Consider the following 16775-nt stretch of genomic DNA (forward strand, 5'->3'; position numbering starts at 1 on the left):
ACAATGAGACAGCTGTTGACTTGAGTTGCTTTCCTTAGTGTAATAGACATGCTGTAGATTCCCTTTCAGCATCTGCATGGGTTGGTTTCAGTGCCTCCATAGATTCTTTCATTTTGCTGTCTTCTCATTTTTGTCCCTTGTAAGGGTCAGGATATTCATCTTCATTGTAATTTTCCTTTTCTGGCTCCAGACAGCACAGTGGATCAGTGAGCCAGACTCTTTCCCTTCATCTGTTGTAGTTGTAAGCTGCCTCAGCAGCAATTTCATTGTGCATGTTTTTTTTTCTGTCTTGTCCACCTTGATCTGATCTTCCCATTTTTCTACTTTCCAATTATATTGCTTGGCACTCTGGAACTCTGCTTGCTGCTTAGAGGCCAGAATCTTCAAAATTTCCGTACTGCTTGACAGCCTGTCTGCATCTAGGCTTCAGAGTCCTCCTACTGGAGTAGTAGGAAAAATTGCTTAGTCTTCTGGGCAGGTGCACTCCCGTTCACCATAAATACATGTATAAACCGTGACACACTAAAGGGTCTGGTTTGGATCAGTGCATTTATTCGGCCTTAAATTAAATAAATAAAAATAAAGCTTTGTCTGCAGAACCCAGCCACTGGGGATGCACAAGCCAGTGCAATTCTTTGTGCCGGTCCCAAGCCCAGATAAATGGGGAGGGTTGCATCAGGAAGGGCATCCGGCGTGAAACCTCTGCCAAATGACTTATGCGGACAACATTTCATATTTCCATACTGGATCGGTTGAGGCCCGGGTTAACGACTGCCACCAGTACTGTTGGCCAACAGGGTGCTGGCGGAAATTGGGCTACTGTTGGCTGAAGGAGAAGAGGAGGGGGGAAGGCATGCCTGAAAACAGGGAGAGAGGAGGAAGGTTAGGAGTGTAGTAGTGAGGGTAGAAACTTTGAATTTGGCAGTATGACTGGTATAGGGAGAGAGCTAGCTGATATGACTGAGAGAAGGAAGGTTAATATATTGTGCGTGCAAGAACCCAGATGGAAGGGATGGTAGGCCAGGTGTATAGGAGGCAGGTTCAAATTCTTCTATCATGGTGTGGATGGCAGGAGAAATGGGGTAGGGGTTATCCTAAAGGAACAGTATGCCAAGAGTGTTTTGGAGGTGGAGAGTGTCTGATAGAGTGATGTTTATGAAGCTTGAAATTGAAGGTGTAATGATGAATGTTGTTAGTGAATATGCTCCACAAGTTGGGTGTGCGATGGATGAGAAAGAAAAATTTTGGAGTGAGTTGGATGAAGTGGTGGTGAGTGTACCCAAGGGTGAGAGACTAGTGATTGGAGCGGACTTCAATGGGCATGTTGGTGAAGTGAACAGAGGGGATGAGGAAGTGATGGGTAGGTATGGTGGTAAGGAGAGGAATGCAGAAGGTCAGATGATTGTGGATTTTGTGAAAAGGATGGACATGGCTGTGGTGAATACGTATTTTAAGAGGAAGGAGCATAGGGTGATGTACAAGAGTGGTGGAAGATGCACACGGGTGGATTATATCCTATGTAGGAAGGCCAGTCTGAAGGAGATTGGAGACTGTAAAGTGGTGACAGGGGAAAGTGTAGTTAAGCAGCATAGAATGGTGGTCTGTAGGATGACGTTGGTGATCAAGAAGAGAAGGAGTGTGAAAGCAGTGCCAAGGATTAAATGGTGGAAGTTAAAAAGGGTGATTGTGAGGTGGAGTTCAGGGAAGTGTTAAGACAGGCACTGGGAGGCAGTGAAGAGTTACCGAATAGCTGGGTAACTACAGCAGAGCTAGTAAGGGAGACTGCTAGAAAGGTGTTTGGTGTGACATCTGGACAGAGGAAGGGAGGACAAGAAGACCTGGTGGTGGAATGAGGAAGTACAGGAGAGTATATAGAGGAAGAGGCTGGTGAAGAAATGCGATTGTCAAAGAGATGAAGAAAGTAGACATGAGTATAAGGAGATGAGGCGCATGGCAAAGAGAGAGGTGGCTAAGGATAAGGCATATGGAGAGTTTTATGACAGATTGGACACTAAAGAGGGAGAAAAGGACCTGTACCGATTGGCTAGACAGAGGGACAGAGCTGGGAAAGATGTGCAGCAGGTAAAGGTGATAAAGGATAGTGAGGGAAACGTTCTCACAAGCGAGGGTAGTGTGCTGAGTAGATGGAAAGAGTACTTTGAGGGACTGATGAATGAAGAGAATGAGAGAGAGAAGGTTGGATGATGTGGGGATAGTGAATCAGGAAGTGAAACAGATTAGCAAGGAGGAAGTAAGGACAGCTATGAAGAGGATGAAGAATGGAAAGGCTGTTGGCCCAGATGACATACCAGTGGAAGCATGGAGGTGCTTAGGAGAAATGGCAGTGGAATTTTTAATCAGATTATTTAATGAAATTTTGGAAAGTCAGAGGATGCCTGAGGAGTGGAGAAAAAGTGTTTGGTACCTATCTTTAAGAATAAGGGTGATGTGCAGAGCTGCAGTGACTACAGAGGGATAAAATTGATCAGTCACAGCTTGATGTTATGGGAAAGAGTAGTGGAAGCTAGGTTAAGAAGGGAGGTGATTATTAGTGATCAGCAGTATGGTTTCATGCCAGGAAAGAGCACTACATGCAATGTTTGCTCTGAGTGTTGTTGGAAAAATACAGAAAAGGTCAGAAGGAGTTGCATTGTGTCTTTGTGGACTTAGAGAAAGCATATGACAGGGTGCCTAGAGAGGAGTTGTGGTATTGTATGAGGAAGTCAGGAGTGACAGAGAATTATGTAAGAGTGGTACAGTATATGTACGAGGGTAGTGTGACATTGGTGAGGACTGCGGTGGGAGTGACAGATACGTTTAAGGTGGAGGTGGGATTACATCAAGGATCAGCTCTGAGCCCTTTCTTATTTGCAGTGGTGATGGACAGGTTGACAGATGAGATCAGACAGAAGGCCCCATGGACTATGATGTTTGCATATGACATTGTGATCTGTAGTGAGAGTAGGGACCAGGTTGAGGAGACCCTGGAGAGGTGGAGATCTACTTTAAAGAGGAGAGGAATGAAGGTCAGTGTTAGAAAAATATGTATTAATATGTGTGCATTAGTGCCTTTTTAGAAGCCCAAAAGGTTCATTACATTTATTCTGCTTTATGCTGAACAAATCCATATTAATGGCAAATGCTTTCTGACCTTGTATTTTGTCAGCGCAGCTAAAATCTTGTTTATGTCATAGGAAATGTACTGAGAAGCAGATGGTTTTCTGCTTGGTTAGAAAAATAATGAATAGAACAATACTGCTTTCTATAATGTTATTAAACTTAGACAATCAGCCCTGTCTGTGTTATGAGAACATACACAGCTGCAGGAAGGATAGATAAAGTGGAACAAAGACCGCTTGAAGAATATGAACTGTAATCTGTGATTGCTTTGTGCTCAAATGAGTAGAGTACCTTGAAATGTAACACAGCACTGTAGAAATAATTGCAACTAGCTGCCGGTCTCCAAGGCCATGTTATTTTTTCAAAGTTTTCTCATGAATCTAGAAATGTTATGTCATGTCAGCAGAAAATCATGAGCAACATCTGCTGTGAAAAACAATATTGTAAACTTGTGATTTACTATGTCAGCTTCAGTAGGCAATGTCTTGTAAGAATAGTATAAGAATGGCTTCACTTCCTGATTTTAGTTGGACAAACTCTGAATTTTTGCATGCATGTTTTTGTCTCCTTGCTGCAAGAATTAAAGTGCCTTAACCTGAACCTTACGTGTATTGGTCTTTGAAGTTTTTCCTTTGACAGTCAGCAGGGCTAAAACAGAATATATGTGTGTAAATGAGAGGGAGGGTAGAGGAATGGTGAGGATGCAGGGAGTAGAGTTGGTAAAGGTGGATGAGGTTAAGTACTTGGGATCAACAGTTCAGAGTAATGGTGAGGGATCAACAGTTCAGAATAATGGTGAGTGTAGAAGAGAGGTGAAGATGAGAGTACAGGCAGAGTGGAATGGTTGGAGAAGTGTGTCAGGAGTGATTTGTGACAGATTGGTACCAGTAAGAGTGAAAGGGAAAGTCTAAAAGAGGGTAGTGAGACCAGCTATGTTATATGGGTTGGAGACAATGGCATTGACAAAAAGGCAGGAGTCAGAGCTGGATGTAGCAGAGTTAGAGATGTTAAGATTTGCACTGGGTGTGACTAGGATGGACAGGATTAGGAATCAGTATATTAGAGGGTCAGCTCAAGTTGAACAGTTTGGAGACAAAGCAAGAGAGGCGAGATTGCGTTGGTTTGGACATGTGCTGAGGAGGGATGCTGGGTATATTGGGAAAAGGATGCTAAGGATGGAGCTGCCAGGTAAGAGGAAAAGAGGAAGGCCTAAGATAAGGTTTATGGATGTGGTGAGAGAGGATATGCAGGCGGTTGGTGTGAAAGAGCATGATGCAGAGGACAGGAAGAAATGGAAACAGATGATCCACTGTGGCGACCCCCTAATGGGAACAACCAAAAGAAGGTGGTGATGAAAGCTTTGTCTGCAGAATAGCCATCATGGGAGTGCATCCTGATACAGATGAGGTTAATTTGCCAGTCTGATAACAGAGGTTGGATTTCTGTTTCTGATGGTATTAACGTGCGTTGAGGAAATAATCGATTCTGTTAGGTCAGCTGTGGTGAATAGGCTTGAGGTGCTTTCATGTTGATCATGTGTACCTGCTCCAAGGGCAGTGAGTTCTCATGGAGTGCAGTACTGTTACCTACCACTGTTAAGTGTAACATGGGTTTGACTAGATGGTGACGGAATATGTTCAGTTCTTTGCTCTGTCTGAATGGAAAATGAACAGTAAATTGTGGATGTGAGTCTGCCTACTTAGCAGTAGTAAGACCGTTTTCTGGCCTGCTGCCATCATATGTAGTTTGATTAGCTCAATTAATTGCATACCCAGTCACCACACAGGGTGCTGCCAAAATCTCTCAGGCTACATTACCTGAAGGGAGAAATTATGGCCTTTGGGGACACACTGAGGACCACAGATTAATGAATTGAGGACAGCAGGATTTATTCAATAGGACTGAGGTATGTAAATGGGTAGGACAGGACAGTGGTTATGGGAATTAAGCATAATACTTCTGAGGAGAAAATAGAGGACAAAGCTTGAATTAACTTTGACTTCACTACAGCTTTTGGAGTCACAGCTCTTGCCTCCTTTGTACCATGCAACAAATATCAGTAACCCATTAAATGGATTCTTGTAACAAAAAAAAAAATCGGGTTTAATCATTAAGAGATGGTCCACACAACATGACCTGTATAGTTAACCACCTCTGAAGTAAGAGTAATAGAGAACTCTGAGATAGACTCGAAATATTTGCTGAGAATCCAGCCTGGAGGAGGCTGTCTGAATTTCATTTGGGACTAGACCTGAACTGGCATGAAACTGCAACATTTGTGTGTTATTTTTTTTTCTCTAGCCTAAAAAAGAGTTTGCACAAATAACCTGTTATTTTGCCTTCTGTTTTAATAATAAAAAATATTATTTTATGGACAAAGTGCTTGCCTTGTTTAGATACTATAGTCTCCATAACTGTACCTGGTGTCACATAATGTATTTTCATTGACACTGGATTTAGCGTGTCGACAAAGGTATTATGCGAAACAGTATATTTTGTTTACAGAGGGGCTAAGTAGTCTGCTGTAAGAGGCAGAGGAGCAGTAAGGGAATATTTTCAGGTAAAATTAAAAGCTTAATTGCAATACTTAAGATTTTGGTAACATATTATGACAGACAATAGGGTGTACAGTATCTTATAGTCTCAGTCCTTTTAGTAGTGAGGGAGGGTTTCCTCACAACCAGCATGGTGATTACCCATGAAGTTGAAGTCTGATTCAGCAAATTTTACCTTGAGTAGGTAAAGCCACTGTTACTTGTCAGTCAAGGAATACAGCTTACCTTCTTAAATATGTAATTTATGTATTAGCACTTATTGAACAGTTGGTTTGATTGATGCTTGATGCTCTAGAGCTACAGTAGCCAGTGTTGTTGGCATAGATAGATAAAGTTCTGACTATGGACAAGGTGACTGGAGTCTGTTTAGTGACTTGTGTACCTGTCAGAGCTGGCATATAGAAGAATAGATCATCCTAGCTTTTGAGTGCCGTTTGGAAGGATGGATAATCCTATCTTTTGGGGGAGGGGAACATGTGGACCAAAGCTATCAATTCCCACAGTCCCTTGGAGGGATGACAATCCAAAGGGAACAGCCCAGGTAGAGGCCTTCATCCACCAAGTGACAAACAAGTTAGCCCTTATCTTGGAAGCAAAGGACTATGCAGATTCACAGGGAGGGCATAGTATCTCCCATGGTCACATGGGTCATTTGGACTCCCCAGGGGAGTTTGTAAGACTCATAATAAATGCACGGTTATTGCTGGCTTGCTAGTGAGGGCACAAGTCACTGCTTGAGGCTGCCCATATGACTGTCTCCCAGTCAGCTCTCGCTGACTTACTGGGGAAATACCCAGCATGGGGAATGAAAGGGCTTGACAAATAAGAGGAAGCTTGATGTTTGTCAGGTCCAGTGGAGGGTAGAATTATCAAAAAATGAAATAAAGCAGAGCAATGTCTTCTATGTGTGCGTTAGTATACATGAGTGAACATGTATGCTGTGCCACCCGAGCTGTGGCATGCTTTTGCAATTTTTTGAAAACCCTAGTAAAGGAGGGCAAGGCGTTTGAATGGGAATTTACATCAAAAGAGAAAGTTTTCAAGTTCTTTTCTTTCATTTCATGTATTTTTTCCCTGAATTTGCAATCCCCACCAATGTAACAGTTCTGGTTAACTAGTCTTATACCTTAATCAGTGTATTTTTTAGTACTGTATAACACGCTATAGTAATGTAGTAATGGAGCAATAATGCACAACAGAGAGGACATTACAAGGCAAATAATGGACCCACCTAGAAGTGTTTGTCCTGACACCAAAGATGCAGAGTTTCCCCATCCCTGGAAAGTGCATTATTTTCCTATAATGCCCACTCTGGAAAGCATTATTTTGTGTAGAAAAAAAATGTGCTATTTGTGGACAGGTTTCTGTAGTTTGTATTATTAAATAAATATTATTTATAGAAGTTTAATGTAAAGTAGGGCCTCTGCTACAGTCATTTTAATGCAGGTTATGTTTGTCAATAGATACAGAATGTGAACTTTTAGTTGCATATGTAGTGCCAGCATACACACAGTCAAAGTTTGTGTTTTAAATGTTTTAGTTGTCTAAAATGAGTGATGTTTTGAGTTCATAGTTTGCTTCTAGGTGTGTGGTCCAAGAAATTATTCAGGCGCCTAGCCCAAATTACAGTTGCATCAGTGCATTGTATGATTGTGACTTGCTGTTAGTTGCACAGTACGCAAACTAGGGCTCAGAGAATCAAATCCTGAGCTACAGGAAGCAACTTGTTAAGAGTTCATAACCTCAATTCTCTGTGCTAACTACCAAAGTAAAGTGTGACTCTCTCCTTATGAAAGGGTTTATTTACTTTTTTATTTTGTTTTTTAACCGGCTAAGCCCACTGGACCCAGGTGTCCCTTTTAAGTGGAGATTCATAAGCACGGTCATTTAGAACAACTTGCTGAGCGGCACATTGTAGAAAAATGAAGACTGAGGAGATCAAACCCTGGAGCACTCCTCTGCACTTACTCTCCAGAGTTGAAGTGTTAACAGTAAAAACATTTGGTATTTCTCATAAAGTTCCACCACCACCAGTCTGCCAAAATGGTAAAAGACCAGAAAGTATACCAACAATACCAGACTGATGTTTAACTATTTTAATAAGTCATAACAAGTCCAAGGTTAAATACCCCAGTTATTGTTGAAAATTATTTTCATATTGTAACAGTCAAGGAAGTATTTCATAATTAATTCTGAATTAAAATGTCTCGTATCTCCGTATATCACCCAATGTATTAGAACTATTCTCTTTATCAAAATCTACCCTAATAATGTTTTAAACGCACAGTGCCTTTTCTGTTTGACCTCACATCTAATTTTGTTAATCATCCTTCCAGGATACGCCCTCTCCAAGAACATTTTGTTTAAAAAAATCAGATTCTTTTTCAAAATCAACATCATCAGAAATCATCCTTGCCAGTCTTGCAATATTGCCTCTTAACCAAAGCTTTTGTCTGTGCTGGGTAACTACTAAAATGTAAATAAGAATTTGTTGAAAATATTGGTTTCCTGTAAATCCATCCATCCTCAACCCCTTTTTCCCATTTTGCACATGGGGTGGGGGTATCACATTAGCAGTGACAATCATCTCAAGCAAAGGTTTACACCACTGGGTGGGTAGCCCTGCCTTTGTAGTTTATCCATACCACGCACTCGCACCTATGGCCAATTTAGTGTCTCCAGTCCACCTACTGCATGTCTTTGGATTGCAGTAGGAAACCGGCGCACCCAGAGGAAACGCATGTGACCTCTGGGAGGCCATGCAGACTCCGTACAGAAGGCACCCCAGTGAAGAATCAAACTGGAGTACTTCTTGCTGTGAGGTGACACTATTCCCTGCACCACTGTGGTTACTGGACATAAAACATGCATCTCTTTTACTGATCAGAATGTCCAAGTAATTAATGCTATTCAAAGAATGTTAATAGGTGAAGCTTAAAAAATTAGTGCAATAATTAATATATTTAAAAATTCATCCAGTGCAACAATAGTACTAGTCCATAAAATAAAGATATCATCAAGGAAACGAACTTAAAACTCCAGCAGTTGTGAAATTTTGAATTAAAAATATACTTACATTCCCAGGATAACATGGCTAAATTGGTGTATATAGGGGCACAAATGGCTCCCATTGCCACCCCTTTGTTCTGTTTTAAATGTTCTCACTCAGAACAGATGTAATTATTATGTAAAACTAATTCCATTAAATCTGCTATCAGACGTGTCTCCCTGCTATTTAAAAACTAAAAGGTAGACACTACCTCAGAACAATGCTCTAAACCTGTGTCATGAAGGATTACAGAAAACAAATCAACTACATCAATAGTGACAAAGATGATATTGTCACTTTATAAAGTTCCTTTTTCTGTTTACCTAAGAAGTCCCAGGAATCCTTCAAGTGATGGGGGAATTTCTTTGTATAAGGCTTTAATTTCCAGTCAGTGTATGCTTCCAGGGGATAAGTTTTACACCCCTGAGCAGCCGCTGCTGGTCTTGGGTCATTGAGACATTCATGAATTTATGTCATATGGCTTTTCATACCTCAAAAACCTAAATTCACTAGGAGTTATAATTTTCTGCATAACCAAATCATCAGGGAGCAACTCTATACTTTTGTATGATAAATCAATAGTATTCTGAGATACTGGAATGTATCTGTTAATATCAAACAGTATCTCAAACATGTATCAGCAAACTATACCAAAAAGCCTCTGAGGTAGTGTATTGACCACAGTCCAAATGAAACACTGCATGAAAAACAAAAGCTTGGAAGAAATAAATTACCAGGTATTTCAAAATCTTTTAATCCAACCAAGGTTAAGCGCTTTCGGCCATTTTATACTGGCCTTCTTCAGAACAAAGAAAACACATTTCTACACATCTTAAATACTGTCATCTATTAAAAACAACCAATCACATGCCTTCAATCACTTAAAAACCAATTATTAAGTAAAAAACACAGACTCATGACTGTACATAAACTTGTAAAAATAAGTAATTAAAAATAAAATATTTTTTCCTTACTTTTTGCATTTATCATAGTACACCTCCCTACTATATCACACAAAAAAATATTTTTTTTTAAATCCAAACATGTTAAGGTGTGCTTGTAAAGTGCATTGTCCATGTTTTTATTTTTAATGGCATACAAGTGTTCGTACGTCCTTCTTAACTCCCTATTGGTCCTGCCAGTGTAGAATGATGTACATACAGAGCACTTGGCCAAATATAGCACAAAAGTGGCTCCGCAGTGAAACCTACTTGGAACCTGCCATATTTTACTACTGGTAACAATCTCAAAATTAGGACCCTCTGCTATAAATGTACAAAAGTTAGTTGTTAAATTTGAAAGTGTCCTTATTCTTTACTTTTTTGGAAAGGCATCTAAATTCTAACAACTCTTTAAATTTCTTAGCTCTTTTATTGATGAAAAAAGGGGAAGAACCTACTTACTCCATTATGTGCTTGCAATAGTCTCCAATCATTTCTTATGACTCCTTTTATTGCTACACTATCCACACTTTAAACCAAGGGCATAGACATAGACCAGTTTGGTGAAATATTGTTATTTTCTTGATCATTCATATTCTCTATCAGTATATCCCTTACTGTCTTTGATGGATATCCCATATATAAACCTTGAATGTAACTCGTCTACAAATTTGTCTAACACCATTACATCTGTAATCAGCCTTTTTAATCTCACTAACTGCACCTTGATGATAATATGCTTAACATAAGTGGGATGCATACTAGAGTAGTGCAATAAACTATTACTTGCCACGTGTTTGTAGCTGATGATAGAACCTAACTTACATCCTCCAGTTTGTTTAAAAACTTCTAAATCCAAAATACATACATTGGTAGCACCTGATGTAAATGAAAAACTTTAAAAAAAAGTTGTACTCTTGTTCATATTGTCAATAAAAGTGTTTAATGCAATACTCGTGCCTTTCCAAATAAAAAAAAATCATCAATAAATCTGTGATATAAACGCATGTTTTCACTACCTTCCAAATAATTAGAATCTTGGCCTTCCAATAAGCCATTACCAAATTGGCATAATTGGGAGCCATCCTGGCCCCCATAGCCACACCCCTCATTTGCAAATAATGTTCATTTTCAAACATAAAAAAATTATTTAAATATGTTCCATACATTCCAACATAAAACCTGCACTTTCTAACTTCATATTCATCACTGTTAACATATTCCTCACCCACTACAAGCCAACTTCATATGGAATGCAGGTGTATAATGACTTAACATCAGCTGTAACTATCAAATCTTCAGGTGCCACATTTTTATCTTTGATTTTACATAAAAAATCAAACGAAAATCTTGTAAATGAATCGCACCTTTGAACCAATTTTAAAAGTGCCCTATCTATAAATTTTGAAATAGGTTCCAATTTAGAAGCAGGTGCCAAAACAACAGGCCTATAAGGGGGATTTCTGTCATCCTTATGTATTTTTGGTATACCAAATAAACTTCCAATTTTGGGTTTGGATACCTGAAAAAGCATACATAGATTCAGAGATATAACCCCCTCACAAACACTTTCAAATAACCATGAATCAGTATTATTTATAGGCTTTGTGAACATCTTTTTAAGCACCTTTTTATAAAATTGATCATCAGATAGCAAATCTTGTATAGCTTTAACATAATCATGTTGAGTTACAATCACCATTGAACCCCCCCCCCTTGTCCGCCCTCATAACTCGAATCAAATGAACATTCTTAATAGACAAATAACTTTTCTGCTCCACTTTTATAAAACTTCTTGTCACTTTTTTAATTCAATAAATCTCTAATTTCAACTTCGCATATCTCTTCAAAGGCCTTTATGGTGGGGTGTAATGGATTGTTGTATACACTTGGTATAATAAAATCACTCACTTGTCTTGTGGTACCATTTCCAAAAAGCAGTTTTAAATTATGTTTACGTGTGTACCCCTTCAAGTCAATTAAAGTCTTGTAACATCTGCCCTTTTCGAGGGAATAAAAGTAAAACCTTTGCTCAAAACTGCAAATTCTTGGTCAATCAAAATTTTGTCAGATAAATTAAACACTTTGAAAGTTTTGGGTATTACCTGGAATAATTGTCCATCTGCTCATTTCTCTTCTTCTGAAACAGCGGATACAAGTCTTGACGTTTGTGACCAAGCCTGGTTTGTTGATTCCCAAGTGTTCTCCCCCTAAATACACTTGTTCCATCCCTCTCCCAGCTGCTCCTACTGGTTCGTTCTGCACTAATCTCCACTCTTGGAGTCTTTTCGATCATCGAGGAGATAAAAAAGTTTTTGTCTCTCATATCTGTTGGCCCTAAATTTCTTTGCCTCGCTATAGATCTCTCCGTTTCCTCCTCATGAGTAACTGTTGGCGCATGCTCACAAGAGCTCTTAAAATCTCTGCATTCATCTCTTAAAGCGGCAGACTCCTTTTGTTGATTATTATGTGAAGAATAAAGTGATAGATCTCTTACAATTTTCTTTTCACTTAATGATTCACCTAATTTTCCTACTTAAGGTGAATCTTTAAGAAATCATCCATTTCTCTTCCAGAAGCAGACAAAGAAATTTTGTCAAGCAAGCTTATCAATCCATTTACATAGCTTAACTTTTTCTTGGACCTTGTGCTCTTTTAACAATTTAACAAAAGCTAACCCAGCTGTTTGACAAATCTCATTCCATTTATCATGAAATGCATCAGAATACTGCCCACTAGGTGTTTTTAATACTTGTAAGCCTTTTGGAACTCATTTTTTTGTGTGATAGTGTACCCAGTGATTTTAATGGAGACAAGGAGGGAGAATTAGAGTATAAAGAATTAAAATGGCAGATTCTTTTCAATGCGTACAATACACCTGGGTTAAATGGCTGGGTAAATTATAAAGCAGTTTTACGTAGGAAAGTATACTATGATAAATGCAAAAAGTAAGGAAAAAATAAAAAAATATATATTTATTTTGACATCTTTGTTTGCAGAGTCATTAGTCTGTGTTTTTAACTTGATAATTGATGTTTAAATTATTGAAGTCATGTGATTGGTTGTTTTTAATAGATGACTGTATTTAAGATGTGTAGAAATGTGTTTTCTTTGTTCTGAAGAAGGCCAGTGTGAAATGGCTGAAAGCACTTAACCTTGGTTGGATTAAAAGATTTTGAGATACCTGGCAATTTATTTCTTCCAACTTTTTGTTTTCTGTGTAGTGTTTCATTTGGAGTATCTCAAACATTTAACTAGAATATAGAAAAGTGTCCATTAAAACAGTTCCACTCCCTGTATCAGGTTTCATGATTTAATGATTTCATCTATAGGTATATAGTCAGATCTATAACAGTTCTTATTTTGTTAGTCAGATCTATAACAGTTTTTATTTTGTTAGTCAGATCTTTAAGTTATTATTCTGTTATACAAATTAATATCCCTAGTACATTTTTGCTCAAATAAATGGACAAGCGAATGTATTATCACTCTCAAAGTAGGTAAGTGAATCACGTATTTTTAAGATATCTGTATTATTTTTCCTTGCCCAAAGAAGAGAGAGTGGTAAGAAGAAAAAGCAACCCTTCCAAAATACATTAATACCCCCCTTGAAATGTATTAATTTAGCTTTCTTACAGTGCTGATTTAAGTGAAAGAACTAACATTGAAAACTTTTTTTCTTCTTGGAACATTGTTTTCATGCTATGAGTAAAGATTGTCATTCATTTATTTATTTATATTCCTGTTTTTTTATATATATTTTGTTGACCAGGTTAGTCCCATAGGTTCATAGATTAGTACTAAGCTGACTGCCCTTGCGAGCCATTTTAAGCCTAGCCAATTATCCCCTGTGAGACTCAAACCCTGCACTTTGTGTTTGTAAGGCGAACACCTTAACCATTAGGCCACCCTCCTTCCTTTCACCAGGCTGTCCATATAGATTCATTCATCACTGTATTGTGTTTTTATGTCAGTGTAGAACAAGAGACTTCTTCAAGTTGCAGAATTTTCAGTCTATTGATTATATATTTTTTTTTGTATTTTCAGGAACTAATTTTCAGTCGCTGGGTCTCTTCACGAGAACGTACTGATCAAGAGTAACATACAAAACTTGCCCAATCAACAAAGTGTAAAACATGGCATAATAGAAGTCTGTCTTTCACAAAACTAGAATGAGGTGCAAACCTAAGTATCTGTGGATGCTAGGAGGACACCATACAGATAACAAAATTATGCACTTCAGATTTAAAAAAAAAAGATAAAACAGTTGTTGCAGCACTGTGAAATATTTTTTACTCCTTTTTACAAAGAAAGTACTGTGGGTATTTTGGAAGTAACTCCTGTAAATACTGGCTACAAATACCATTGTGCTCTTTAATTTAAATTTAGTTTTTGCCATAGACACAGCATAAGAAACCTTTTTTGACACACTGTAATTCTATTTTTGTTATATACATTTTTATTTATTTAATAAGTACATTTAGTTATTAATTTTCCATTCATTTATATGATTTTTTTTATTAAATAAATGCATGTATATATTTGGTAGTAGGCTCTGATTCTGCATTAAAGTGACAAAAAGGTAAAAACAAAAGGAAAATGGTCATACAAATTAGTTTTGTGTTCTTGTATCATTTTAATTTATATATTCAGCTCACAAGTTCAGAAGTGCCTCTTTTCAAGGAGTGCTGTCTGATTGAAAGTTTTGTGCAAAGTGACATGTTAGAAAAGTGGAGATGGAAGAAATTGAACCCAGTACTACAAAATGGAGATTATCTCATAGCATTGTCTGCCTGCTAAACTACTAGCATTTGTTAAACACTTTGCAGTGTGTAGCATAATGGTCATTCACACATTTGTTGTAAAATATTCATTAGAAGTATGGCATTATGTTCATGAAGTGTGCACATTATGGTTTCAAGGTGCAATGTTTGTCTACATACAGTTGAATCACCTTAATGTATGGTCATGCATTAGCCAGCCTTAGTGGGACAGACAAGTTGACTGCGGTACCTGTGACTGTGGTTCATTCTTAAATGTGTTACCAGCAGTGTTGTCTACTTCAGCAGGGCTGGCTTGTCATTTGAATTGTTGTTGGGCAACTTCATGGGAGACTGTGTGTGTTTCTGATTTATGCTCGACTCCCAGAAGAGACTGAGTGACTGACTAAATGGGGAATCAAGATGGTAGGAGTAGTGCAGTGTACCTTGAGTGCCTTCTATGAAAGCATATATAACAGACAGATGGCATTTCCATCATGCTACTTATCAGGCATTGCAGTTCACAACATTGTGCCAGAAAGCATGAGAGATCCTTCATAGTAATGAATGTTCGTAGCCCAACATTCTAGATTGTCACTCCTTAAACCGTAAATTGGAAGAAGCAGCAGGACAGCTGTATCAGAGAAGTTAGAAAATTGCAAAGCCTATTTCAAAACTCTGCCTCCAGGACCAGCCTGAATGATACAATCAGAAGCTCAAGATGTTAGAGATGGTGGGAAGCTTGAGTGTCACAGTAGATGAAATAGGAATCCAGGGCAATGAATAAGCATGATAAGGTGTTAACAGTGTGCTGCAGAATGCAGCCTTCACAAACACATTGGATTGTTGCTAATGATATCCATCTCTTTCTGACTGCCTCTCACTTCTCCATCATATCTCTCCAGTGCAAAGAAAATGGACTGAGTACTGAGTTCACTCTGACAACGACACAAAGTACCAAAATTGTAGAATAAAGAGGTTGCAGAGTTCCACAACAGATATCTCTCCAGTATTTGCTGTCTACCTGAGGAAATGTTTTTTGAAGTCTACTTGAGGCATAAAAATATCCACACAAACACTCCTATTCAAAAATCCCAAACCATCTTGACTTTGTTGCATGCTTGAGAACCTTACACACTTCTTCCCATTGTTATTTTGTAAATTGGCTTTGTATTCTCTTTTTTTCAATCTTCTCCTCCTTCCTTTGGTTGTTGTAGTTATCATTAAATGTTTTATAGAGCATCTTCTATTCTAGAGTTAACGAAAATTTCTACCAGTGCTGATCTTTCACTAGACACTCCCCTATCCCTTTCTGTCTCTAACACACAGTCCAACCTTATGTTTAGCCTCTTCCCACTCTATTACCTTTCCCTCTTTCATTATTTCCTTCCAATACCTTGATATTTTTTTTGCTAATTTCCTCATGTAAATTCTAGACCACTCTTGTCTATTTTCTATACCACTGCTTACAGACATCGCTGTTGGTAAAATCTCCTTTCTCCATTCCCATCATTGGCTTAGTTCTCTGAATATATTCTACTACTTTAACAACCACCATACAGAATATTATATTCATATTTTCTTTAAGGGCTTGCATCCAAAGTCCCAAGTCTCTCAATCTCAAACTCTGTTTCATCATCGTGTGTTCCCACTTTGATTTATAGCTGTATGCTATGTATATGAGCCCTGACTCATTGCTCAGCTTGTGGGCCTTGCACTCCTTTTATCTAGAGTGTTTATGAGCTGTACATCTGAGCTCTTCCTGGAACCAGATTTCATCTGTTTTTACTGGACTGGGCTCCTGTCTTCATTCCCTTCCCTGACACCAGGAAAGTGTGTTTTAATTTCATAAACTGCCATTTAACATATGAGACAATTTTTTTTCTGATTTTATTGCATGTTGCTAATTGGGCAAAACTTGGCTTGGTAATGTTTGGGGGCTATCTTAGAGCATTAACAGTGATTGTCACATGAGAAAGTAATTTGCTGCCGTTTATAAGTTCAGATTACTGCTGGCTGGGCATAACTTAGTTTGGTGGCCATCCTGAAACTTTGCTAGCAATTAACTTGTGAGAGAAGGTAATATGCTGCTCTCTTGGGAATTCATATTACCACTGGCCTAGTAGCAAGTTGTATTCCTATTGGCTGTGTCAGTATTCTTTTTATATATTGTTTAGCTTGTGGGCCTTCCTTTCCTTTTTGCGTGGAGTGCTTGTGAGAATCTTTAGAGCTCTTCTGGAGCAAGAAATTGACATGTTTTTACTGAAGTTGATTCCTTGGGTCCATTTCTCACCAGGGAACTGTTTTGTCAATTAACATCCAAGACATTTTTTTGCCTGATTTCTGTGCA

General features: G+C 38.4%; 1 protein-coding gene across 1 annotated transcript in view; it reads left to right on the plus strand.

Moving 5' to 3' along the window:
• Positions 1-14280, plus strand: part of TSEN2 (tRNA splicing endonuclease subunit 2) — a 456866-nt gene extending 442586 nt beyond the window's left edge. The window contains exon 11 of the mRNA XM_044078068.1: positions 13713-14280. Coding sequence (XP_043934003.1) covers positions 13713-13766 — 54 coding nt within the window. The 3' untranslated portion in view covers positions 13767-14280. The remainder of the gene's footprint in view (positions 1-13712) is intronic.
• Positions 14281-16775: the final 2495 nt, after the last annotated feature.

Source organism: Protopterus annectens, chromosome 7.part0, assembly GCF_019279795.1.
Source record: "Protopterus annectens isolate FY-2018-M chromosome 7.part0, PAN1.0, whole genome shotgun sequence".
In the NCBI taxonomy this organism is placed as follows: Eukaryota; Metazoa; Chordata; order Ceratodontiformes; family Protopteridae; genus Protopterus; species Protopterus annectens.